Source organism: Haemaphysalis longicornis, unplaced genomic scaffold (genome assembly GCF_048455015.1).
Source record: "Haemaphysalis longicornis isolate Haplotype H1 unplaced genomic scaffold, Haemaphysalis longicornis Haplotype H1 scaffold_181, whole genome shotgun sequence".
Classification (NCBI taxonomy): domain Eukaryota; kingdom Metazoa; phylum Arthropoda; class Arachnida; order Ixodida; family Ixodidae; genus Haemaphysalis; species Haemaphysalis longicornis.
In genome coordinates, this window is record NW_027526283.1 from 305822 (window position 1) to 331019 (window position 25198).

The window sequence follows — 25198 nt, forward strand, 5'->3', positions numbered from 1 at the left end:
AGTATATGATAAGCAGATAATTAAAAATTGCCCGAAATGGAATGACATAACATGTTGCACAACTCTGAACTTAGACTATGTAGACGAAAACTGGCTGCATGTGTGTGCTCAGGATGTTAAAACACACTTAATGTGCAAATTTCAAGGAGGTCGGTTTAAAAATAACAAAGTCTTCAAGACCAGTGTCCCCCCTTAAAAAAAAAAAATCACGGGTGTCTGGGAAAAAAATTTGCTATGCCGGGGCTCGAATTCATGGCCACGAACTCCGAACAGTGGAGCACGTTTGGCAGTTGTTCAATAGAATAGGAATGTTCCAAGTGGATCAGTAGGTGGCATTTGGGGCATAGAGGAAGTGCTGGGCTTGCACCCTATCTTGGAGCGGAATGTGGCGCTGTGTACTGGCCCTTTCGGAAAACGAGTTCGGCCCAAAGATTGTATGCAGAGTCTGAAGTGTGGCCATTTCATAGCCACTATGCGTGCAGTAAAAACACCTCTGGCACAACATTCTTCAAACACATTACTAAATGGCGCTTACCTGGAGGTTTGTTCTAAGCGTCCCTGAATCTGTAATTGTGGTTCCCAACCAGAATGCAATAGCTGTGGATACTGTCACATCTGACGGGGCAGTTGCCTTTAGCAACAATAACAACGGCTTCCTCTCGTCGCATTGCTCCATGGAAACTTTTTCAGTGTTGTGGGACTCGTTTATGAAGAACCGAATGTCCACTACTACCCTTGTACGCCAACACGTCTTATGCTCTTAAACACAGATGTAACAAATGAATCTTTCACAGACGCTTCTGAAACAACTTTGCGCGGCATCTTGTGCTGCTCACGGCCAAATTTTTGTCGAGATTAAAAAACGCTGAATTCTGATGTGTGACCGTATTTACACGAGCAGGGGTTGTATCAGCTTCGCCGTTGAATACACAATGCAAACACCCAGAGCATCCACATGCACGAAATTTCTTAGCATTAGTAGTAGCACTGTCTTAAAGGGTCCCTGCAACAGTTACCATCAACAGTTAGGAATGTATTGTGGGGTAAAGTCTATTGTTCCAGCAATCTCCTCCCGCAAAAATTATGAAAATCCGTTCACGATCACCGAAACTACGCGCGATGAGAAATCGCGCATAATCGTTTCCTCTCAACTCGACCGTGGACAACGCGACGAAAGCTGCGCGCTCTCTCTCGGAGATGGGGGCGACTCGCGACGTTCTTTTCGGCGGCCTTCGATATATCACAGGCTGGGGAATTTTCGCCTTTTCTCCGCAACGTGCAGGCGCCTATTTCCAGTCTGGTGCAACAAAAAAGCAGGCATGGGTGCCTGCTCGCATGCGCGCGCTCGGGCTGGTAGGGCGTTTGTGAAGCATTAAACGTTTGTAGTCGAGTGGTCCCGTTGAAAGGGAAGTATCGAGCTCATCACTCAAACTCCGCGCGCACTCAAAACACAAAAGAAACGGCAAAACTGTGTCTACAGATTCAGGCGTAGAGGGATTCGTACACAGCGATGACGACGGCGGAAATGGGAGAAATTAGCCGCGAAGTTGACCAGTGACAGCCGATCAGGCAGCCATGGCCTCAATGACGTCGCTTAGGCCATGCCAGGGGTGCATAATGCGGAGAACTGAAGAGAGTGCGGTTGGCTTTTCCGCTTCTTTCACAGCGATTTGCGCGCTCACTGCTTCATGTGCACGTGTAATATTTGGCTCGGGTACTCCTGGCCGTGTAATCTAAACGTCACGCAGGTTTACTTGCACTGCTCAAAGAGTGTTGCAGGGCCCCTTTAAATAAGCAAGCCCTGCAAAAATGAGGATTTCTACCTGTCTCATTACATAGACGGTTTTTGTATGCACTTTGTCCAGAAACTACCATCTGCTGAGTTCCGATTCACTGAGGTCTTCAGAAAATGAAGTACTTACAATAGCAGCCAGGAATGCAGTGTCGGCTGCCCTTCATAGCTTTGTGGGTGTAACTTGTGTTCCCTATTGTGAGCTCAGGCCACTTATTAAAAATGAATGAGAATAATGGGATCCACTTGTGGAGAATAAGCTTCACACAATAAAACCGAAAATGCACAACAAAAAAAAAAATTGTGAAATTCTCGGAATAGGGCACATGCATGGGACACACATGCCTACTGCAGGACACAGACTACCAAACTGCACGATGACTGTGAACGGCACAAGCATTTTTTAGAACTCTCGACACATTACATTCCACTACGTCCAGCCCAGTCGTTGGCAAATGAGCCTGTGTTTTCACTTAAACGCATTTGTAGGGGTGTTAGAGGTACAGAATCGTATTTTTGCAGACCATTCTGTTACACGCGTATTTCAGGACACTTGCGCTCTTTTGTGCCATTGTCCGTTATGTACCATGAGCTGCTTCACGTAGGTTTTGTGCCATGCCTTATACACATGAATCACTTCGAATTGCATCACTCCCACACCACCAGGCTTTTAAGCCAGGTAACTCTGTTGACCTAGCACCACTGAAACGTTTTGCCTTCTCGAACAAGCCTGCGCAAACAGGCCATTAGATGGCCTCGTCTCTCACTTTTCTAGCGCTAGCCTTCACTGCAGTCTAGGCGAGGATCGGTCAACCGCTGTTCCTCCTCTCCGCTCCTCTTCCCTCTTAGGAGCTGGAGGCTGAGGTGGAGGTTCTCCAGCAGCAGCTGAGCGAAAAGCGGGACAGTGCAGTGGAGGCCTGGAGGCATTTGTAGGGGTGTTAGAGGTACAGAATCGTATTTTTGCAGACCATTTTGTTACACGCGTATTTCAGGACACTTGCACTCTTTTGTGCCATTGTCCGTTATGTACCATGAGCTGCTTCACGTAGGTTTTGTGCCATGCCTTATACACATGAATCACTTCGAATTGCATCACTCCCACACCACCAGGCTTTTAAGCCAGGTAACTCTGTTGACCTAGCACCACTGAAACGTTTTGCCTTCTCGAACAAGCCTGCGCAAACAGGCCATTAGATGGCCTCGTCTCTCACTTTTCTAGCGCTAGCCTTCACTGCAGTCTAGGCGAGGATCGGTCAACCGCTGTTCCTCCTCTCCGCTCCTCTTCCCTCTTAGGAGCTGGAGGCTGAGGTGGAGGTTCTCCAGCAGCAGCTGAGCGAAAAGCGGGACAGTGCAGTGGAGGCCTGGAACAAGGTCTCGGCCTTCAAGAAGGAGCTGGAGCAGAAGAAGGTCACCGTCGACTGGCTGCGCTCCCGCATGCGTGTGTACAAGAAGCGCATCTCGGAAATGTAAGGCCGCTGGGGACCGACCACCTAGTTGGCTGGGAGTGCATGTAATGGGTGTTGTGCCGTCCATTTGCGTCATTTATTTACTTGGTCACACTGTTAGCCCTGTGTTGTGGGTCGTTACGGGTGACGGAGCAAATACAGCACATTTCATCGTTATATGAGAGGAACGTTCAAGGAATGCCCAGCACTGTGAACAGAGTGAAACTTCATTCTGTTTTTGCATTTTTGACAGTAAGCCAGCTGGAAAGATCACAGGAGAAAGGTCGCAATAATAGCTGAGGGCAATGCATGTGCCGCGCTCCTCTGTTTGCCATGCTGTAGGAACACTTTGAAGGGAAACTTGCCTACTCTCGTAATTTCTTTTAAGTTATCAGTGCGGATTATACGTGTGACAGTGTGAAAAATGCAGTGTTTATTGGTAAGGCTGTTGTTGTTCAGGTGAACAAGCTATTAGTTTTGCTTTTTTCTTCTTTTGTCAGCTCTCGTTGAGGTTTTAGGTGTTGTGTGGGTTAGCACGCTGAGTGTGAAGTTTATCAGTTTGTCCGTGCAGCAGAAGTTTTAAGCTCTGCAGTTTGCTGAGCCAAACTATTGCTTTGACATTTCTAGATACCCGAGCTTTAAATACTACTGGATTATGCGAACAGTGCTGCAGTGGTTCAGCGAATGAGGTGTTGTGTTGTTGAACTCAAAGACACAGGTTTGATCCAGACGCAGTAGCTGTATTTTCGATGGAGGCAAAAAACGCTGAAGTGTTCAAAATTCATTCGAAGCCCCTCTGCTAGGGCACACTTACATACCCCGGGTGATGTTTCGGAGCATGGAACACCCAATGTCTGAATCTAGCTTACATAAATTAGATGGCGGCTCTAAGTTCAAAAACAGTAAAATTTTTGGTGTGTTACTGCAAATATTGTAAGTATGCAGCATAGTTGTTTCAAAGGTATCAGTAATTTTCCTGACATGACCTGCACAATGTTCTAGACTTGAACTCTCGTGAGTTATCCATAAGAACGATTGCTTAAAGGGGCACTGACACAAAATTTTGAAGGCGAGATAACTTCGGAGATAGATTGGTGGGAACACATATACATCATCTGCAAAATATCAGCGCCGAATACAGCCTAGAACATATTTAAAATCAATTTTAAAGTGTGCGAAACGCAACCGAGCAGCCAGCAGAGGATCACGCGCAATCGACATCCGGAGGATATTGTGTAAATAAACAACGTCACGAGTTTGTGTTTGCCGCTTCCGCACTGCCGGCGTTTTTCGCCGGCTCGCCCGGCTCGCCGCTCCAATCGGAGGGCCGGAGGGCGGAGCTTCTGCTCTCGAGAACGAACGACCCGATCGTTGGCGGCGGAGGCGCCGTGATTTCGTAAGCTCATCGGGCAGCTGGCCGCGACCAAAGTTCTACGGCGATTCCAGGCACTCTGTTTCTATTACTGTGTATTACCATTGGATGTGAAAACGCGCCGGAGGCACGAAAAGCCCACTGAGCTAGCCGCACGGTCGCTCTGCAGGCGGCGGCCACGGCTGCGAAGTGGCCCAGGCCGGCGCAGGTAGCTCGAGTGATAGCTTGTTACCGCTGCACGAAATTGTCGCCAAGTCCCGACCATGGTGGCTTACATGAGAAAGGAGCTAATGATGCGATGGCGGGTTGCATTAAAAATTGTCATTTGCACCGCTTACGAGAGCGGCACTCGAATATCCGCCGCAGTGCTAAGCCGAACACATCTGTAGGCGGACCTGTAGGCGGACCTGTAGGCAGACCGGCCGGCTGCTCCCAGCGCGCGTCTTGCCACCCACCGTCTCGAGCGTCGCGCGTCGTTCTTTAGCCACGGTAGCATTTGCACTCGCAGCGCCTGCGTCACATCCACAGTCGCTTTTTAATTAAGGGGGGACGCGGGTCTTAGAATGGTCCAAAATCGCGAAAATACGCATTTTGGGAAAAACACATTTTTGAAGTCTTTATACCTTCAAGCACCTACTCTAAAAGTTTCACCGCTGAATTTGATCGGGAATAATCTCAAAAACGACTTTGAAGACGCAGCGGGAGCCGCAAAACGCCGAAAACCGGGCTAAAAAAGCTCGAACTTCGCGCGCGCGCCACACTCGAAGCAGACTGCCGGCGGCGGCCATCTTGGGCTCGCTTTGTAGCTGATTTCTTTGTGCGTATTTTGCGCCATCTCAAAATGGCGTCGCATGGGGAGAACGAGCGCTACCGCCGATTTACTGAAGGTCGTTTCGGAGCCGCTGATTGGCAGGAGCACGCGCGCTCGAGTCGAGCCCCCCGTTCCGCGTCTCTGATTGGCCGGCGCCGTTGAGCCGCCATTTTTTTTTTTTTTTTTGCAGGCGCGCGTTTGCTTCCGCAGTATTTTCAATTCGGGTGCGTTTTCTCTGCCGTTAGTGACTGCGATTCTGTCACAACGTCTTTATGTCTCGTGCCGCAATGCCTGGAGACCTTTACCTCAAGGAACTACGCGCTGCAAGCGTACGAAAACACGATGGAAGACGCCGTAGACGGCGGTGCCGAGATCGCCTGTCACGTACGAACCTGGTCCGAGAAGCGCCGCGTGGAAACGTCCAGATTTAGTTAGCTGTTGTGCTTTGGTTATATTTGTGGGAAAAAAAAAGTCCGCAGCACAACATGTTTGTGCTTTTCTGTAGTTTGCATCGACGTTGAAGGAAGTGCAAAGAAGGAACTACCGTACGTGAAGGTTCAGCAAAAAGTGCAGTTTTCCAGCGCTGTTTACAAAAGTTTTTCATTACTTGCATAGAGCCTTCCTGGTTATTTTTGGGGTACGGTCGCATACTTTGTTTTCTTTTTTTTTTCTTTAGGAACAGAGTGACATGGCGATTTTTATATTGGGCCATGCTGTAGCAAGAGTTAGAAACTAGATTTTCCTTTCTTAGTTTGCAACGTCATGCTCTGCCTTACTGAGTGTTTCACTATTTGCAATAAATAGATCTAGCAGGTGATGCTGTTTGTATGATGCTGTTTGTATCACTCTGGTATCCATCGCCAAATCGAATTCCACCTGCAGCTCTACAGTTTATTTTGTGAGGTCACGCTCTTCCTTGCGTGGTGTTTCCTTATCTTACTCTTTAGCCAGGATAACAAGACTGGTATAATTTAATTTGTATTGAATTGGTCTAGCAGCTGATGCTATTTGTATCACTGAAGCACTGGTCACCAAAGTGCATTTCACCTACAGCCTTGCTGTAGGTTTGAGATGCATAGCAGGACAATCTCTAGTTCTGGGTGGCTGCTGTGCTTTAGTCTCATTGGTAGCACAAAAATAACAGCAGCACATGGTATTTGTGCCTTTCTGTATTCTGTAAAGACACTGAAAGAAAAGGTGAATGAGGATATACAGTTTCTGAAGTGTAACAGTAGAAAATTTAGTTTTCCTTCGCAATTTGTACGGTATTCGTGCAAATTTATGTCAATCTTTCCAGAGGTATTTTTGTGTTACAGTCACATAGTTGGTATGCTTTTCTTCGTGAAGAATAGAGCTACAAAATGATGCTATTTATATTGTTGTAGCTATGCTGTAGCAAAAGTTACCGTGATCGAAAACTTCAAATGCATTTTTCTCAGTTTCTTTTTTTGCAAGACCAAGCTCTGCCTTACGGGGGTTTTTGTAATGTTGCTCTTAGGCTAGGATGACAAGACTGGTACCATTGTATTCGTACTGAATTGATCTAGGGGGTGATGCTATTTTTATTGCTCTGTCATTGTTTACCTATTTGCAAAAATTAATAAAAATGAGGCAATTTTATACGAATTGTTGATATCAAATGTTCACCTCTTTCATGCTTTGCAAAAGTCTTCGAAATGAATAAAAATAGCATAGCCCCCCAGAGTAGACCTTTGGCATTAAGTCTGTATAAATCATCATTGAGTTTGCTAAAGCGAAATTGCTCTAAACCCCCGTAAGAAATGCCTCAAAAAATAAATTTCAAAGTGTTGTATTTCTTGAACAAGTGAAGCTATGTTAAAACTAATTACATATTTGAAATCAGTGTAAAAAACTGCTTAAGACTGCCAATTTTCATCTAGCTGGCACTAATAATAAAAAAAATTGTCTAAAGACCCACCTCCCCCCTTAAGCGCCTCACGAGATCAGTACGTGGGGGCATTCGCAGAAACTGCTGTCGATGCGGATTCGACAGTGCTACGGCGGCTCTGCTCTGTGATATCCCTCCGACGGTCACGTGGTCAGCTTTGTTCACACAAAATCCATCGTTTCGCGGCACTCGCTGAAACCGAAACTGCGTCTGGCCGCATTGAAAATGCCTCTAATTAAACAACCGTCGCACGCTGAAGCAAATGAGGTTTCTACAGGTTATAAGTAGGTCACTAGCTACTTATCGCAACAAAAAAAACAAGATGCAAAATTTTTGTGTCAGTGCCCCTTTAAAAGTTGTTGGATGCTAAAGCTCAGTTCATGTAGAATTGCTTGGGGTTGCAATAATCTCCTTTATGAAGACTGGAAATTTCAGCTTGAACGTTAAAAACCACCCAGTAGCATCGTGTTCCTGTTTTCGCTCTTACAGTCCATGTTTTTTTTTACATTCAAGCTGAAACTTCGTCCTCTCAGTAAATGCTGGAGCTTGGGCACTACGATATTGATTACACCGGTGTTTTCCTTTAGTTTGTGCTGCAGGAAATGTGTTCTTTAACATGTCCACGGTACTTTGGTACTTATCGGAGGTCCGATGGCTCTCTTTCCCCCTCAACTTCTTGCGGCGGCCCAATGGCTAAGGCGTTGTGCTGCTGAGCACGCGGTCGCTGGTTTTCAGGTGGATGCAAAAAGCAAAAATGCCCGTGTGGGTAGATTTAGGCGCACGTTAAAGATCCCCAGGTGGTCAAAATTAATCGAGCACAGGTCTAGATTTGGCACACTAAACCCCACAATTAATTAATCAAGTAGTGTACATTGAAGGACTCTGGCTCCTTCATGTTTTTGCGCGCAACAAAAATGATTTCCTAATGCAGGGAGAAGAAGCCAGACGGCAAGATGGACGGCGAAGACGACGACAGCAACGACGCCCCGGCTGGTCGGTTCACGCCGAGCACGCCAGCTGATGCGGCTCCGGACTTGCCCCACGGACCAGTGGTGACCAAGCTGAGCGTGACCACCCAGAGCCCGTCCAAAACGGAGTTCTGCGTGACCGTCTCTGCAGCCAAGAACCCGAACTCTGCCCCCGGAACGCCGGCCGCCAAGCTGTTCAAGGCCAGCTCCAGCCTTGCCAGGCCTTCGCCAGTGGTGAAGCAGGCTGTAATGGGCACGGAGGCCACGAAGGCATTCAAGACCTCAGGCGCCACGACCAAGCGCACCCTGTTCTTGCAGACGGGGTAGGAAATTTAACAAAAGGCCTGTTGTAGTGACTGCTGTAAAGATGGGTGGGGTTATCCTTTCTTGCAAGCCTGCTCACTTATGCTTCAACTAATGCAGCTAGTTGTCAGTTAATTCAATACAATGTTATGCGAGGGTGCGCCGAGTGCGAGGGAGACGTGTCAACGGCCCGTGTGCGATTGCTGCAGGCGGGGCCACCAGTCCACCCCGGTGCAGGAGATCAAGACCTCCATCAGCAGTAGCATTCCACCGCCTTCTCCGGTGGGGGTGAGAACGCGCAGGGCTGCGGCTTCCACTTCCCAGTCCAATCTCTGCCGGGAGCCAGCCCCGAGGACTAAGAGCGCCACGCCCAAGCAGTCGCGTCCCCACAATTGTGAGCACTTTTCTGGCTTGCTCCAAACGTTTATAAAGTGTAAAGTGTGACTGGGAGGCGGTCTTGTTAGGTTGCGTGTCTGGCGTGGCTTCTTATGGTGGACAGCTTTTCCTTTGCTCGGACTGTAAGCTGCTGGTGGGTTTTTTCTTTCGGCCCCCTATCTCGCCTGATAGTAAGCAAAAGTATTTCCACAACACTTGGGTTTTGTACTGGGAACAGGAAGTTTTCTTCGGTTTTCCTCATCTGATGCTTATTTGTTATCTGCTGATTCTGGTGTTGCTCGTTGGATCATTGGGAGTGTTTGCACCTGTAGAAACTCTGAGGCATGCGTGTGTCGCGGTCTAATTATGACTTCGTCGCATTTCCATCATCCTGTTCTTGTCATCCGAGTTTTTGAAGTGTCACTCCACACGTGGTGTTAGCAGAAATGTCATCAGCGCACAGCTTTGTTGCTGGCAGCCATTTCTGGGCTGTCATTTTAGCAAAGGTGAAGTGGGAGAACAGTACGAAAGGTCGGTGGTGCGTGCGTGAGAAACCAGTGGAGGCCTTTGTTGAATGCAGCCCTTCATTACACCTTGTGCCTCGTGGCCAAATTGTGGCCACTTGTACACTCAACCCAATTTGAAATGTGCCACAATTTTTCAGTCGTGGGTATGTTTTCAGTCAGCTAAAGATCACAAGCTGACGTTTGGGGCCACCACACAAGCGTTCTAATTTGTTTACATTTTTGTGCACGGTGCATGTTTTATTCTTTCCCGGCCCCCGTTGTTCTTTCCTTTTTTTTTTTCTTCTTTTTTTTTTTTTTTTTGTGTGTGTGTGTGTGTGTGTGGTTGGCTTGAAAGGGAGTGGGGAAGTGCTGAGAATCAATCAATCCACGCGTCATGCGTTGAAACTTCCTCAGCCCAAGGTCGACTGCAGGGGTGCGATGCCTAACCATTTTTGCCGGGTGCAGCATGCTCGGTGCAGACGTCTGTTGCAGACAAAGAGAACGTTGGCCAAGCACCCCAGCACCCTGACGCCAAGCCGAAGCTGAAGCCGCAGGAGGCGTCACCTTGCGCTCGGCCCAAGACTAGGCGCCAGAGGCTTCTGGCTGTTGGCCTGTCTCCATTCGGCAGGGGTCAGTTGTTTCGTTAGCCAGGCTTCGTGTCTGTAGCTGGCACAACTGCGCACAGCCGACGAAGCCCTCGCGCTTCCGCATTGCTTTTCGCATGTGTGGGGCACGGGTTCCGCTCGGAGATGCTGCTGCTTTCGTGCTTGCTTCTGGCCTTGTGCCCGTTCTCTTCTACTCACTGCATTCCGAGCTAGTCCTTGGTCAAAGCCTGATTGCTGGGCCGTGCGTTACAGGTGGTTAGAAGTTGTACACATCTGTACGGCAAGCTCGAAACTGCGGAGAAACATGGACAGGACTATCATAAGCTGGCCAATTTCTGCAGACTTAGTTGGAGGATGGGGTTAACAATATGGAACCCTTTAAACACTGTCGTAAACTTGCAGTTTCGTCTCTATTACTTACTCAGTCAACAAGTACATTGTAGCTTCTTTTCTGCCAGTTACACGTTTTGTGTAACTTTCAAAGTTGACACCTATCATAGATTCATCTTTATTCATGCGCTTCTTAATCCTTCGTCTCGAATCTCTGTGTTCAGTAGAGAAGACGTGCGTTGAAGAAGCACTAGCTTCTTAAGGAAAAGTGCTGCGAGATACCTTTTTTTTTTCTGCATGCCAGCAAAGATTAATTGGAGCATGTAATTTCCCCAGCCTAGGAATGACTAGGGAAAGCACTCGGTTGTGGGTCCCCTTCACTTGCATCGCACGCATGTCACTAGGCTCTTGCATTGTGGCCTGCTTGGAGCAGGCTGTTTCACCATCCTGTCCCATTTAGAATGTTCAGCTGCCTGCCCACGTACAGCACTGGGGCAGTTCTCTCTGTGTGTGCACCGTGTGTGTGGGCTTGCTGCCGCATCGTCGTCGTCAAGCCTTGTGTGGTGCGCTCATCTCTGCAAGCAGCCTGTCACAAGTGGACGCTAAGTGGCCTGGGTGCTGGACCTTTCGGCGTCAGTGTCTGCAGCTTGGGTGCCACAGGCCACGGACCTTTGTGTTGTTGCTGTTTCTTTTTTTATGCACTGCCTGCTTTACTGCACCTGCAGCATCGTGCTTTCGACGTAAAAGGGCTTACACAGGCTTTAAAAAGGACACTGAAGCGACTGCAGCCGCCTCCAATGGTTTCACGTGTGCACTCGTGCGCTTCAGTGCTTGACTGTGGCATATGAACAGCAGAGGTAATAAAACTGATCCCTGGGGAACTCCAGCTCACTGGTCAGGGTTAGTCCTTATAGTCCTCTTTCTGAAATAGTGCAGGGGTGTTGTAAGGGTTGTTCAGGCACAATTTATATAGGATAAATTGGCTTGCAAAAATCTCTAGGAGACAAAGAAGTCTAGTTCGTGCTTCTTGCGTGTAAAGGGATTGGGTTGGCGTTTACAAGTCTCTTCAGTGTCCTCTTAAAGCATCCTTGCCCAAACTGTGTAGAACTTCTTCCCTTTACTCCTTTTGTTGGTTGCATTTGTCAAAGGTAATACGTTGGGAGGATTGTGGTGTAGACAGGAGCTCAGCTTCTTTTTTTCTGTTCAGTGTCGAGAGGCTCCTGGCAGCGTACTTGCATGGACAGCGGGACAGGTTGGAAGGAAAGTGTTGTTGAGAGTCTGCGGTAGTAATGTTTGATTAAAGCGTTGCAAACTGTGCTGTTCATTTTTTTTTTACCTGCTTTGCATGTTAGTTAGAAACAAGCTTTATTAAAATGCTGCACTCCTAGGAAGCAACAAACAAAATCAGGTCCTATAAAACCTTTTTCATCTGGCACTTGTGCATAGCATTCGTCGTACCGGCGTTATCTAATGCCAATTAACATCGTTATTGTTTTGCCAACAGCAACGAACCCAACTATTTGCGTGATTGAGATTTTCGCTTACATTACAGTGTTCCAGAATGCCAGTCGGACAACAGAATGATGCTTGTGGCCCAGCCAAATGGAGAGTGCAAGCTATGAACAGGATATAAAAAAGCGAACTAGAAGTGACAACCACGTTACAATGTGCATACAAGATATCAAGGTTAGGCATATTTTCCAGACCCAGGTGGCAGCTGGCCTCTGCTGTTTCAGCTTCTTTTTACTATTACTACATCATAGCTAAACTCTTACAGATTCGAATATCGCCTTCTTTATTGGAGTGCCTCATGGATGGGAAATTCGTGCTCTGCTTTTGCAGTTTTCTTATCATTTCTTACTACTGGAGTGAACATTGATATTGTGCAATTGGAATATGTTGTTTTTGCAAAAGGCAGTGATTATATGTCCCTTAGTTTTTACGGGTTTTTTAAACTGTGGTGGCGATCTCCTGACTGAGTGTTTGCGTGCCCTTAGATACATCAAACATCCGGCCCAGAGGTGACTCGGCGGCACCAACATTAACGGTGAGTTTTTTAAGGGCAGAGCACTTTGGGGGCTCGCCTTGTCGTCATAGCTCGCTCACTAGATCCAAGTAGGGCCAGACGGTGTTCTGTCATCGCGGCGTAACCCAGAGGCTTTGAAAGCCAAGTGGTTTATATAGTCATAAGCGTTCGAAACTCGTAAACCGCTGACGCTTGTCATACACCTCCCCGTTGCATAACTGGCAGCACCCACGTTCGTTTAGTTAGGAACGCTTGTTGGGTATGTTTTTACCATTGTAAGTTAGAAAAAAAGTGGCAGTGCAACACCGGCACGTGCAGGAGGAAAAGCAAGCACAAAAAGAACAGAACTCCCGCTGGTGCAGCTTTAGGCAGGGGGCGTGCGAACCCTGTGGTAGCAGCAAGCAGATAATGGCACTACAGTCCATTATGGCGGATCACTGCTCTGCACTTCCGGCAGCTTTCACATTGAGTGGAACGCCTTTAATTTTTATTGATCCTTTTGTACCAGCGAGCTGTAAAACACCAGTGCCTTAGCACTGCTTTGAAGGCCTTGACAGGACTGCAGTTTCAGTTGACCAGAGTACAATGTGGTGTGGAGGGCAGCTTTCTCATTTTGTTTGTGAAAAAACTGGTAACCGCGTCAGCCCATGCTGCCAGCACAGCTGTTTTGGTGAACCATCCAAAGTGTACGGTTGAGCACGGCTAACAGGCTTTTGTGCCTGTTGAGCCCATCTTGGTGCTGCGTCTCTAGTGGCTTAAATTAAATGGGGTGCATTTTATTTGCCACATTTAACGGTTTGGCTGCGGCACCTGCTTCTCCGGGAGAGGTTAGAAACCGAAATGCCGCATTTGTGGAAGATTTTGGCTTGCCTCGAAAAATTCCGGGTGCCCTAAATTAAAGGGGGCATGCAGCACTTACCATCGACTACTCGGAATGTATTTTGGGGTAAAGTCTATTGTCCCGGAAATCTCCTCCTGCAAGAATGATGAAAATCCGTTCACTATCACCGAAACTACCCGCGATGAGAAATCGCGCATGATTGTTCCCTCTCAACTCGACCGCAGACAACGAGACGAAAGCTGCACGCTCCCTCCCGGAGAGGGGGGCGGCTTGCGGCATTCTCTTCGGCGGCCTCCGATATATCACGGGCCGTGGGGTTTTCTCGTTTTCTCCGGAACGTGGAGGGGTCTATTTCCGTTCGGGTGCCACAGAAAAGCAGGCACTGCCTGCTCGCAAGCGCGCGCTCAGGCTGGTAGGGCATTTTTGAAGCAACAAACGTTTGTTGTCGAGTGGTCTCGTTGAAAGGGGAGTATTGAGTTCGTCGTTCAAACTCCGCGCACACTCAAAGCACAAAAGAAACGCCAAAACTGTGCATACAGGTTCAGGTATAGAAGAGGTTGGTACACAGCGCTGCTGACGGCGGATCGTCACAGGAAACGCGAAAAATAAGCCGTAAAGTTGACCAGCAGCAGCCGATAAGACAGCCGTGGCCACAATGTCGTCGTTTAGGCCATGCCAGGGGTTCAAAATGAGGAAAATTGAAGAGAGTCTTTCAGAGCGATTTGCACGCTGACCACTTCACGTGCACGTGTAAGGTTTGCCTCGGGTATTCCTGGCAGTGTAATCTAAACATCGCGCAGGTTTACTTGCAGGTTTACTGTAAGAGTGTTGCAGGGTCCCTTTAATCCATAGCCCCCTCCCCCGATCCCTATTTCCCCCTCTCACTATGGTGTGACTCAAAGGCCGGGTGTAGTTTTGGCATGTGAATCACTTGCGTGAGGGTGAACCTTGCCTTGGGTGTTTGAAATTAGTGGCTTAAGTGGTGAGTGGCCACTGGTGCCACAAAGATTAGTGAACTGTAAAATTGCTTCCAAGGGATGCATCAATATACTGTTGAACCCCTTTATAAGAGACACATACCGGGGAGCAGTTTCTGTCTCTTATACAAGATGTCTCTTATAAGCAGGGTACCATGTTTTCACTTACTAATCAGACCCTACTATATTGTGGGCACCGTATGACTAAAATAAGCTCAAAAGAACGCTACAGCATGCTGCAAAAGGCTCATTCTACTTTATGTTTGGCCCCCAGAATTTATGAAACAGTTCTGAATCTTTGTTTGCTTCATGACTGTATTTACACTGTTTTTTACAGCCGATTCTACAATCTTTTTCCTTTCACTGTTTGTGGAAGATGAATCGTAGATGTTGAGTTCATAAGCCTGATGAATAGCCAAAGCACACAGCTTCTTCCACTGTGTGCTCATGCTATTCATTACGCTAGCAGGACTCAACATCTGCGATGCTTCTTGATTGGGAGCTACGCGAGTGGGAGAGCCCGCATGTGCGGTCGCGCTCCAATGGATGGCAGTAAGCTTCAACCACTTCTGCAAGTTGCATTTCCATTGGCAGGGCTTCTCATCGTCATTTCATAGCTGACTGAACCACTGTGTGTTTGCTGAAGTTATAATAAATAGCTACTGCAGGCGTCTGTCGCCCACCTGTGTTTCCCCAATGGAAGCAACTGCAATTAGTGACTGGTGGCACTGGATCTGAAGTTAAAATATCTGTTACAAGCGAGATTATTGATTAAAGTTCAAGGATGACTTGTCCCTTATAACCAATCTTCTACATCCGATGTCTGTTATAAAAGAGGTCAATTTAATGGGAAAGATAGGGCAGCCAGCCATGTGGGTGAATAGTGTCTCTTATACCCATTTGTCTCTTACATCCATGTCTCTTATAACGAGGTTCAACTGTAGTGTACTCATCAATGTTTATAGTATCAGAAAGTATGAAGATTAGACATTTATGACTAACACTTCTCAGTCTATTGTTTCGGCAAAATGGGCAATTATTGCTAATTACCTGGAGAATGGATCGGCTGAACGCGAAGCTTTCTCATGATGGATTCTTTGGTTGGCCAATCCCACACTGCTACGGGTACGTGTTACTGTGGAGGTATACGCACCACTTCTCTAGAATACCCACAGCAACTCTCGGGTGTGCACTCCCTAGGCCTAACGTTTGGGTTTGGGGCGTACGGCGCAAGTCTGTGCCTGCTGCTTGGCGTTTGCTTCGACCACGTCAAAATGATGCAGTCGGATACACGCCAGCTTCGTGACATCGAGAGACCCCGGTTTGATTCCAACCACGGGAAGCGTTTTTTTTCCTTCACTTCACCCACGATCACTCGTCGTCATCACGAGAAAGTTGGCTTTCCTGCAGGGCTTATTTCCATACAACGGCGTCAGTGAGGACAATGAAGGTTCGCTTTAAAATGAAGCATACGTTTCAGCCTACTTGTTCACGCTGACGTGGCCACTTTCCCCATCTCTTGCCCCTGCAGCGTCCTCAGCGAAATCTGCGCCAGCAGCAGCAGCAGCAAATGCAGCCGCAGCCAGCAGCTGAGCAGCCTAGCTCGAGCACCCATCCCACCGCCCCCTCGGCCACGGCGTCATCGAAGGCCGCCGAGTCCGAGGGTGTCATGACACGGTCAAAGCGTGCCAGTGCCGGCACCACCAAGGACGCGGCACCCAAGCGTGCGCCCAAAGAGGACAACTGCAAGCAGCAGTAGAGGGTGCTGCCGAACCTTGGGAGCGCAATGTGCCTACCTGCAATTTGAGAGCGTCTTCCATTTTCCATCTCCCTTCTCCTGGTTCCCCCCCTTTTTCTGCATTCGATCCCTGAACATGGCACTTCAGTGTAGTCACTGTGTGTGTGGGTCCAGGCTACATTATTCGTGTGTATAAATTATGCGTCACCATTTTTTGCCTTTCACTCGCAAATTTAGTGGCTCCTAGTATGTATGCAAGGGGCAAACACACCTCTAAATGTTTCGTTGTCTGTAATGATCTCTGATTTAACGTCTTTTTTTGTGCAAATTTAATTCTGCCTATGGTGTAGCTGAACACAGGGATAACGTCTCGTTATCTAATATAGCAAAATCATATTAATTGGTCTCTTAATTGTTTTTTTTTTACTGCCATCGGTGGTCATTGCCACCTGCGTGCGCGCCTTCCATAGATGGCATTTCTTTCTTTTTGCTCTTGACAATCGCCTTATGTTTGTGACTCCGGTTGTATGAGGGCTATGCATTTTTAGGTATCGGGATTCGATGCCATGCATTTTGTATGATGAATTCGTGTTCATTTCATCGTCCAAATTAGTATCATCCAGTTTCTCCATTCCAGTTTGTATTCCACAGTCACAGTTGGCCATTTATTTATTATCTGAATAAAGTAATCGTGCTCTTTGAAAAGAAACGCTGCAATGGTGTCGTGTACTTGTGTTGGTGGCTTTTCTCACGAGCTTGGGCAGAATTAGTGGCAACATATTTTTCAAGCGTCATTTTTGTTACAGATCAGAGCCATAAATACGAACCGGAAATTTACGCATGGAAAATCGTGGTTTTAGGCACATTTAATCTGCAGTTTTCATTGAGGCATGTAAAAACCCAAGTCATATTTACTGCAGCGGTGTATTTTAGGACAAATTTGTTCTAGCAAGTGCGTTTGGCACACCACACCTCTGAAAGCAGACTCTGGGTGACTTTGGGGATGCCTGCCCATGCGTTGCATCACGGTGTGCTTTCCTAGCTGATTAGTTCCATGTAACACTGCTTGCCCTGCCCTTAGAGGGACACAGGCGCAGAAACGCGTTGCAACAACATACTTACCTTCCAACATTATCCCTGGTCTCCCATTCTAAAGGACCTTCAGGGCCTTTCCTGCCACGACCTTCCCCCACTTTCCCCTGATCTTGCACGCCGCGAAGGTGCGAGCACAGACCCTTTCTTTCTCTTGCGATCTCATTACCCATCACACCCCAACCCGGAATAACCCACCATCATGTGTGTGATGCCTATTCTGACGTGAAACATGCGTTTGGACTTGTCCGCGCGCCACGTGATTGTCCTAGTTCCTACGTCTAAATCTCGTACCACCCCACAGACCACCTAACTTCTGAGAGCTTGACCACCCCTCCACCAAATCTATGTCTAGTCTCGCTTCGCACATCGACCACGTGCAGGGCCCCCAATTCTGCGGAGCATGTTAGGCCTCTCTGTAGCTTTCCAGAACCCTTCAGCAACCTGGACATGGGTAGCTTCAAATAAAATCTCTCTCTCTCTCTCTCTCTCTCTCTCTCTCTCTCTCTCTCTCTCTCTCTCTCTCTCTCTCTCTCTCTCTCTCTCTCTCTCTCTCTCTCTCTCTCTCTCTCGATACTGTAAGAATTGGCTTGCCGTTCTTCTGCATGTTTTTGACATCATAATGAGCCAGATAAGCCTGCCAGGTCTGCTCACTGCACTTGAGACTGGCAAGTAGCATACCTTTCAATGCCAAAAGGTGAGCTGAGGCATACGTAGTGGCTGAATGCCCTCCGCGTTTTCGAAGACCAGGGTTGCCAGGTCTGGCGATTTGTCGCCAAACTGGCGACTTGGCTACTTCCTCACTCCTTTGAGCATTGGTGATTTTATTCACTTCCGGGCCTTTCCCACACCCCACTTTCCACGAAAAGGGTTTTATATGGCCTTTCAGCGCATTTCAGCCGTCGAGACACAGTGAACCAACAGAACAAGACAAAATTTTAGGCAGTGACGGTGATCTGCCAAAGCCTAGAATAGGTCCCAACGGATCAGTCACTCAAACACAACCGCACAGTGCTACGTACCGGCACAAATCGAAATTGGCCTTGGTCTGTAGTGTTGTATGAATAGCGTCAAAGCCTTCAAGCAACACTGCCGCTTTAAAGTGTAATGCTGTAGCAGTTTACGGGAGCTTGAGATTTCATTGCATAGTGTGTATGACGACGTACAAGAGGCACGGGGATGTAAAGAGGCAGCGAAAGTGGCAAAACGTGCTGTGCAGCAAGGGCCTGTTCTTAATCATTTATATTCTTCGAATGCTTTGCCCAAACCTGCATGTTTTAGCCTTTTTGCAGACTTCAACCACTGTCGCTTTCCTGCTGCACAGCAAACGAGTGAAATTTGGGATACTGTATTCTACTTCTCGGAATTTCTGCATTTTTTCCGCAAAGTAAATCCAAAAGTACTTGCTAGCTTCGCCTTGCTAAAAATAACTTCTGTGGCCCCTTTTCGAACAATCACTTTAAGGTGGCTAATTTTGTGGCTACTTTTAGCATTTTCCTTTGAGGACCTGGCAGCCCTGTCAGAGACTCAAATGCAGGGCATTTTGCCTGCAGTTGAGTCTCTTCTGTAGTACCTACTGGGCCGTAAGGCGCGATGACACCAAACCGACAGTCAGCTGGTTGGGCACCATGTCAGCGATTTATGCCAACAACAACCGTCAGGCAACTGTCAGCGTCTCCACGTGGTTGGCCGACTCGCTTCTGCAGTGCTAAACTATAGTGCCTAGAATATTCTAGGCACTATAGCTCAACATTGCAGCGCAGAGAGAGAGAGAGAGAGAAAACGTTTATTTGAGCTTTCTAAAGTGGGAGTGGTTCCCTAGTCCGGGAATCCATCAAGTGAGCAGAGAGCCTTCGCTCTGGATGCCAGGAGCTGCTGGACGTCCAGACGGTCGCTGGTCACCAGGTTCTCCCACAGCTCAGGGGTGGGAAGAGGGGATCGGAGAGGTGGAAGTTTGGGATTGCACACACACTGTATTACAACATGAGCTAGAGTTCCGGGTTGTGAACAAAACTGGCATACAGCAGAGTATTGAGTTGGAAATATACGATGCAGGCGAACTGGGTGAGGTATTGCGCAGTATCACGCAAGAAAAATAGTAAATGCAGCATAAAAAATCAAGTGCCCTTCCACACTCTGAAGAAGGATGACTAGCGCCAGAGTCCTTCAATGCTTTACTGGTCACGAAACTTCGGCCCTCGCTTCATATAGGGACCGCGCCCGCCACTACAGGCGCCACCGCCGCACGAAGGTCATCCAGCCGCCGCGCGTGCGGAGTATTGGCTAGCTCTTGGCATGCAAACGCTCGCTGATTTTGGTGTGTGCGCGCTGATTAAGTGTGTTTTTTTTTTCGTAGTAGTTAGCGATGAATAGTCCAGTTATTGTGTTTATCACCTGCCTTCAATGGGGTTTTATTTTTCGAAGTAAGTTACCGTAGACTTCGGCCGCGAACGGCAACGGCTTCTGTGTGCTCTGGCACAAGCGCTGCGCCGTCGTGTTTACGGATTTTAAATCTATATTGCTTCTTTTCTTAAAGCAAAGTTGTAAATACCACACATACGGTAGCTGTGTAGTCACGGACTGCTGCGGGCCTATCGATAATACAAAAAAAGAACTGAAAGAAACCAAGTACGCGTCGTTCAGACTACGCTTAATGAATTCGTTGATTGCTCTGGAATGCACAGAACGCTAAAAGAGATAGCCCAATAGTATTGTCGTTTCGATGAGTGGGTACATACTTGAGAACATCTAAAAACGCTGCAGAAACGCGAAGGATCAAAACACGAAGTTGCACCATATCTTTCTGCTTCCACGCTTTGCAATCCTTGCAAAAACAGGAAGCGAAAAAAGAACAATGAAACTGATTTTATCACACGCAACAAAAAATTTCAATGTTACGAAGGGAGACAAAATACCGTGGTCCAGCGTACAAAAATTTATTTTTTCGCGCGGCGATGTGCAGCACACGGAGGAAACAGAATACTGCCACGTAGCCGACGCAAAGCTTTTCTGAACGCAGCGAGCTAGCGATCTCCTGCACTACAAAAGACTAGAATGAAACACAAACGTCGAAGAAGCAGTCCGCAGTGTGACGTGAACAGATGAACGTCGATAAAGTGAGTTGCGCGGCGTTTCTATGCATGCATTACTCTTGGAACGTTAATTTCAGATCCATGGAAATGGAATCGAGAACATTGTCGAAGAAACAAAAAATCAAGTTAGCGACAAGGTGGCACCCTTTCCATATCAAACAATATTGCCCGGCGGGACGTACGACAAAAAGAGCAAACGGGCGCTCCGCGAGGTTGAAACGCCAGATAAGAAACCGGAATCGGCCACGCGCGGTTACAAAACAAACAAAACGAACCCTAAGGGATAATTCGCGGAAATATGAAAAGTAAAAGCATAAAGACGTCCCAAAGCTTTTTTTACACGCGAGCCTGAGCGCAAGGTAATAGAAGTTTGCAAACAGGTAATGAAGCACCGCTACAACCTGACTGATATGACAAAAATCCGGCTTTAAGATAGCCTTGTACAATTCTAGGTCCACGATGCTCTCAAAAGGGTACATTGCTTTTTCCATTCTCACACACAGTGCATTTCCACACACTGTCGCACACTTATAATCGAAGCTGAAATCTCCCGTTGCTTGCCTTGGAATGGCGCCCCTCCATTTCTCACACAGCTGCCCGTCCTAAAGAGAACACAAGGCTTTGCATCTCTTTAACAGGTGGTTCTATCAGAGAAGTGGAAGAGATGAGGATCCTGGGCCTGCTTATTCACAACAAACTTAGTCCAGAGACCACCATTGCCAAACTGAAGCGAACAGGTGAACAGGTCGGACGGATGATACAACGCGTATCCAACAAGCGCGGAGGGTTACGGGGCAGAGACGCGCTCCGGCTCGCCCATGCCTTCGTAACCAGTAGGATCCTCTTCTCCGTACCCTACCTCCGTACGAACAAACAACACGAGAATCGCATTGACGTCATCATTAGGAAGGCCACAAAACGAGCCCTTGACCTCCCGGTGGCTACCTCCAACACCAGGTTATCGGCGCTGGGAGTGCTCAATTCGTATCAAGGGCTGAAAGAGGCTCATCTCACAAATCAGTACACTAGACTCGCACAAACGGCGTCCGGGCGTCACTTGCTTAATCGCCTACAAATCAAACATGAGTGCATCACAGAGGAGACGTGCAAACTCCCAGAGTTGTGGCGGCACAGGCTCTGGGTGCATCCACTTCCGCGTAACATGGAAAAGCACACTCACGAAGGCAGGAGGGAAGCACGCGCTAAGACCCTGGAAAGGAAATACGGAAATGGGCGAGGTGTGTTCTATGTTGATGTGGCAGGACCGTCGCCTCTAGGGTTTTTCACTGCCGCTGTAATTCACAGGGACCAGCAAGTCGATGGGCTCTCCTACCGGGCTCCAAACTCCACGCAAGCCGAGGCGATTGCCATAGCGCTCGCCGCCTCGGACCCGAAGTCAAGGACAATAATAACGGACTCTCGCCGAGCCTGTGAAATGTATTTAGCGGGCACGGTACCACCCTTGGCCTACAGAATTTTAAAACGAGTGGTGCGGTTCGTATACCCCGCTCCTAAAGAAATTGTGTGGTCTCCGGGGCACCAGGGTCTGAGAGGTAACGAGGCCGCGCACGCGGCTGCCCGAGCGCTTACCCACCGGGCGCCTCACCCATGCTCTCCCGGCTCGGAGATTAGCAAACCACTTCTGCGGTTTAGAGAAATCGTAAAACATTACTGCGATAACCGCCGGCTTTACCCAGCCCCTGCACAGGGTCTGAGCAAGCCCGATGAGCGAATACTGCGGCGCCTGCAGACGAACACATTTATGTGCCCTGCAGTAGCAAAGCATTTCGACCCGAAAACAGATGGACGGTGTCTGCACTGTGGGGAGGTGTCCGACACCTTCCACATGGTGTGGGCATGCCAGCGCAACCCTGCGTTATTACCCAACCCTTCCCCTACCAGAGAGGCATGGGAGGCAGCCCTGCTCAATTGCTCGGGGCTGGAGTCTCAAAGGGCTCTATTTCGACTGGTGAGGGTGGCGGCCTTGACCAATGGGGTCCCGGAATAGGGACTGCACCTGTGCGGAGGGCCACATGCCCTAACTCTCTTTTATTCTGATCAAAAATAAAGTTTCACTCCTCCTCCTCCTCCCGTCGCTCGGTCAACAGAACAAGAAAACATTGTCTATGGTATCGTTGTACAAGGAACGACATCCCGGAACGCAACACATGTGCGGCATCGTCGGTGCACTACTTAAGTCGCATCACAAGAGCGCGATATGCACGTTACATTTTTTTTTCCGCACAAAACAAACACAACTCGCCGCGGCTCCGCCGTTCGAGCCAGCGCAACGCCGCCCGAGGAGTGACCTCAGTGAGAGGGTGGCGCCACCGCGCGGCGGCCAAACGCAGCATATGAAGCTCTCCCATTGAGTTACGGAGCAGTTTCGTGACCAGTAAAGCATTGAAGGACTCTGCTAGCGCATACCTGCCATCTTCAGAATTTTCCATAAAATGTACGAATTTCGACTGGTCTTATGATTTTACGAATCTTGTGTGAAATTTTGTGGGAAATATTCTGAATACGCACGTACACAATGTCAGAAGAAGCAGCGACTTAGAGTCTCTAGTCTTCATGGGGTGGGCTGTGCATCGATATCCAGAGTTCGCAACCACCACGGCACGCCTGTTTATAGCGCGTTTGCAGTGCCTAGAAAAGTATATTCTAGGCAATATAGCACGTTGTGCGCGGGTTGGTTAGGACTTTCGTGTTTGCGTCGCTCTTTGTATGACTGCCGCGTTCATGCAGTACGACCTCGGGTACGATCGCAGAACGGAATAATCTGCGCGTCATGAATACTTTCGCAAACGGGAGAGCCGGAAGTGGACGTGGAGGAGCCCGAATGGGGAGCATAAAAATGAAATAGCTACACTTCATACTGTGCGATGGCCCTGGCGTCGTGCAGGGCATACAGGTTTTCCCGCTCAATTTAATCCAATCGCCAGCTGATTTAATCCAAGTACCATCTAATTTAATCCAAACGCCATCTAATTTAATCCAGGTGCCAGCGAATTTAATCCAAGTGCCAACCAATTTAATCCGGGCGCCAAACAAATTAATCCAGCTGTCAGAAGGTTGTACAGGAGTGTTTTGCGCGAAATTAGGCGCAGCCTTGCGGACTTCGTTACGCGTGCGTGATGTTTCTTGATCCGTTATAGGCAAAATATCTTATGCGCACAGCTTAATGGATATTTACGACACTCGCAGACCAGGAGAGCGGTTTTGTGTGATCCGTTGGCGCCGTGTGCTGGTCATCAGAAGTGTCGTCTGCTCGCGTATTGTTTCGCGAGCAGACGATACTTCGACGTGAGCAGGCGATATTTTCGACGCGAGCAGACGATGTTATAATTTGGAAGTAATACTTAACACGGCAGAAAAGTATTAATTGGTTGAAAATCAGAATGCAAAGGACATTTAAGTAATGTGTTTTTATCAAAGGAACTTCCGACGGCGTTGTTACGCAAGGAGCAGATGATTCTTCTGACGAGAGTTATCGACGGCGCTCTCGCAGACGATCAGCTCACAGCGCGCGGCACCAGCGGATTAAAAAATACCGCTCTCCTGGTCTGCGAGCGTTAGTAAATATCCATTAAGCTGTGCGCATAAGATATTTTGCACATAATAGATCAAGAAACATTACGTTTTCACCACATCACGCGCAACAAAGTCCGCAAAGCTGCGCCTAATTTCGCACAAAGCACCCCTGAACAACATTCTGACAGCTGGATTAATTTGGATTGACGCCCGGATTAAATTGGTCGGCACTTTAATTAAATTCGCTAAAACCTGGAATAAATTGGCTGGCGCCTGTATAAATTAGATGGCGATTGGATTAAATTGAGCGGGAAAACCTGTAGAAGGGCTCGGAAGGGTAAGGTGCAGTGACCACCGTATGGTAAGATCTCGAATTAGGCGAGATTTGAGGAGGGACCGTAACAAGCTAGTACAAAAGAAGCCGATTAATTAGCTAACAGTGAGACAGAAATTTGAAGGATTCAGGATTGCGCTGCAGAACCGATGTTAAGCTTGAACCAAGGAAGCAGATTTTACGACGCAGGAAGCGAGCGACAATCTTACATGCATTATCACGGAATGTGCAATAGAAGTCGGAGGTAAGATCGCTAGACACGATACTGGTAAACTTTCCCAGGAGGCGAAAAAATTAAGAAACGGTAAAGCATGGCAATCTCCACCCCAGCTGACAGAATAGAACTAGCGGAGCTTTCGAAGTTAATCAATAAGCGTAAGACAGCTGACATACGGAAGTAGAATATGGAGAGGATTGAGCATGCTGTAAAGAACGGAGGCAGCCTGAAAGCAGTGAAGAGGCGTCTACGCATAGGAAAAATGAGATGTATGCACTTGAAGACAAGCAAGGCAGTGTCATCGCAAACAAGGATAAAATAGTTATAGTTGCCGAGGAGTTCTATAGAGATCTGAACAGTAGCCGCGACATCCAGGATAATACCGAACAAAGTAGTTCAGACGACATAGACATCCCACCAGTAACGACAGAAAAAGTAAAGAAGGCTTTTAAAGAAATGCAAGGGGGCAAAGCACCTGGTGAGGGTCAGATGACAGCAGACCTCTTGAAGGATAACGGGCAAATTGTACTAGAAAAACTGGCAAACCTGTATACTCAATGCCTACTGACCGCGAGTGTACCAGAATCTTGGAATAACGCGAACATCATCCTAATCCATAAGAAAGGGGACATGAAGGACTTGAAAAATTACAGGCCGATCAGGTCAGTCGTCTGCAAGGGACTTACCAAGGTAATTGGTAACAGAATTTCTGCCACCTTAGATTTCTGTCAACATAATGAACAAGCAGGGTTTCGTAAAGACTATTCGACAATGGGCCATATTCACACGATCAATTAGGTTACAGAGAAATGCGCGGAGTATACTGAACTCTTATTATAGCCTTCATACATTGCGAGAAAGCATTTGACTCGTTCAAAACTTCAGCAGTCATGCAGGCATTGCAGAATAAGGGTGTGGATGAGCATTACGT

At 47.9% G+C, this 25198-nt stretch overlaps 2 protein-coding genes across 3 annotated transcripts in view; both read left to right on the forward strand.

The window, feature by feature from the left end:
* LOC144166688 (uncharacterized) overlaps positions 1–16707 on the forward strand; it is a 62128-nt gene extending 45421 nt beyond the window's left edge. Inside the window, exons 14-19 of one of the 2 annotated variants that reach the window (XM_077696204.1) lie at positions 3086–3258; positions 8261–8620; positions 8810–8994; positions 9947–10111; positions 12414–12463; positions 15792–16707. In XM_077696204.1, the coding sequence (XP_077552330.1) occupies positions 3086–3258; positions 8261–8620; positions 8810–8994; positions 9947–10111; positions 12414–12463; positions 15792–16019 (1161 nt within the window). In that variant the 3' untranslated portion in view covers positions 16020–16707. The remainder of the gene's footprint in view (positions 1–3085; positions 3259–8260; positions 8621–8809; positions 8995–9946; positions 10112–12413; positions 12464–15791) is intronic. The other variant, XM_077696205.1, reaches the window with a different exon arrangement.
* A 3723-nt stretch (positions 16708–20430) lies between these two features.
* LOC144166672 (uncharacterized) lies at positions 20431–22190 on the forward strand. Its single transcript, XM_077696190.1, has one exon. It carries the CDS (start codon positions 20847–20849, stop codon positions 22188–22190), a length of 1344 nt encoding a protein of 447 aa, XP_077552316.1. The 5' UTR covers positions 20431–20846.
* The last annotated feature ends 3008 nt before the right edge of the window (positions 22191–25198 follow it).

What these genes read in the sequence shown, in the direction of transcription:
- LOC144166672 (XM_077696190.1), top strand. Translation starts at nt 20,847, where the DNA reads ATGAGGATCCTGGGCCTGCTTATTCACAACAAACTTAGTCCAGAGACC.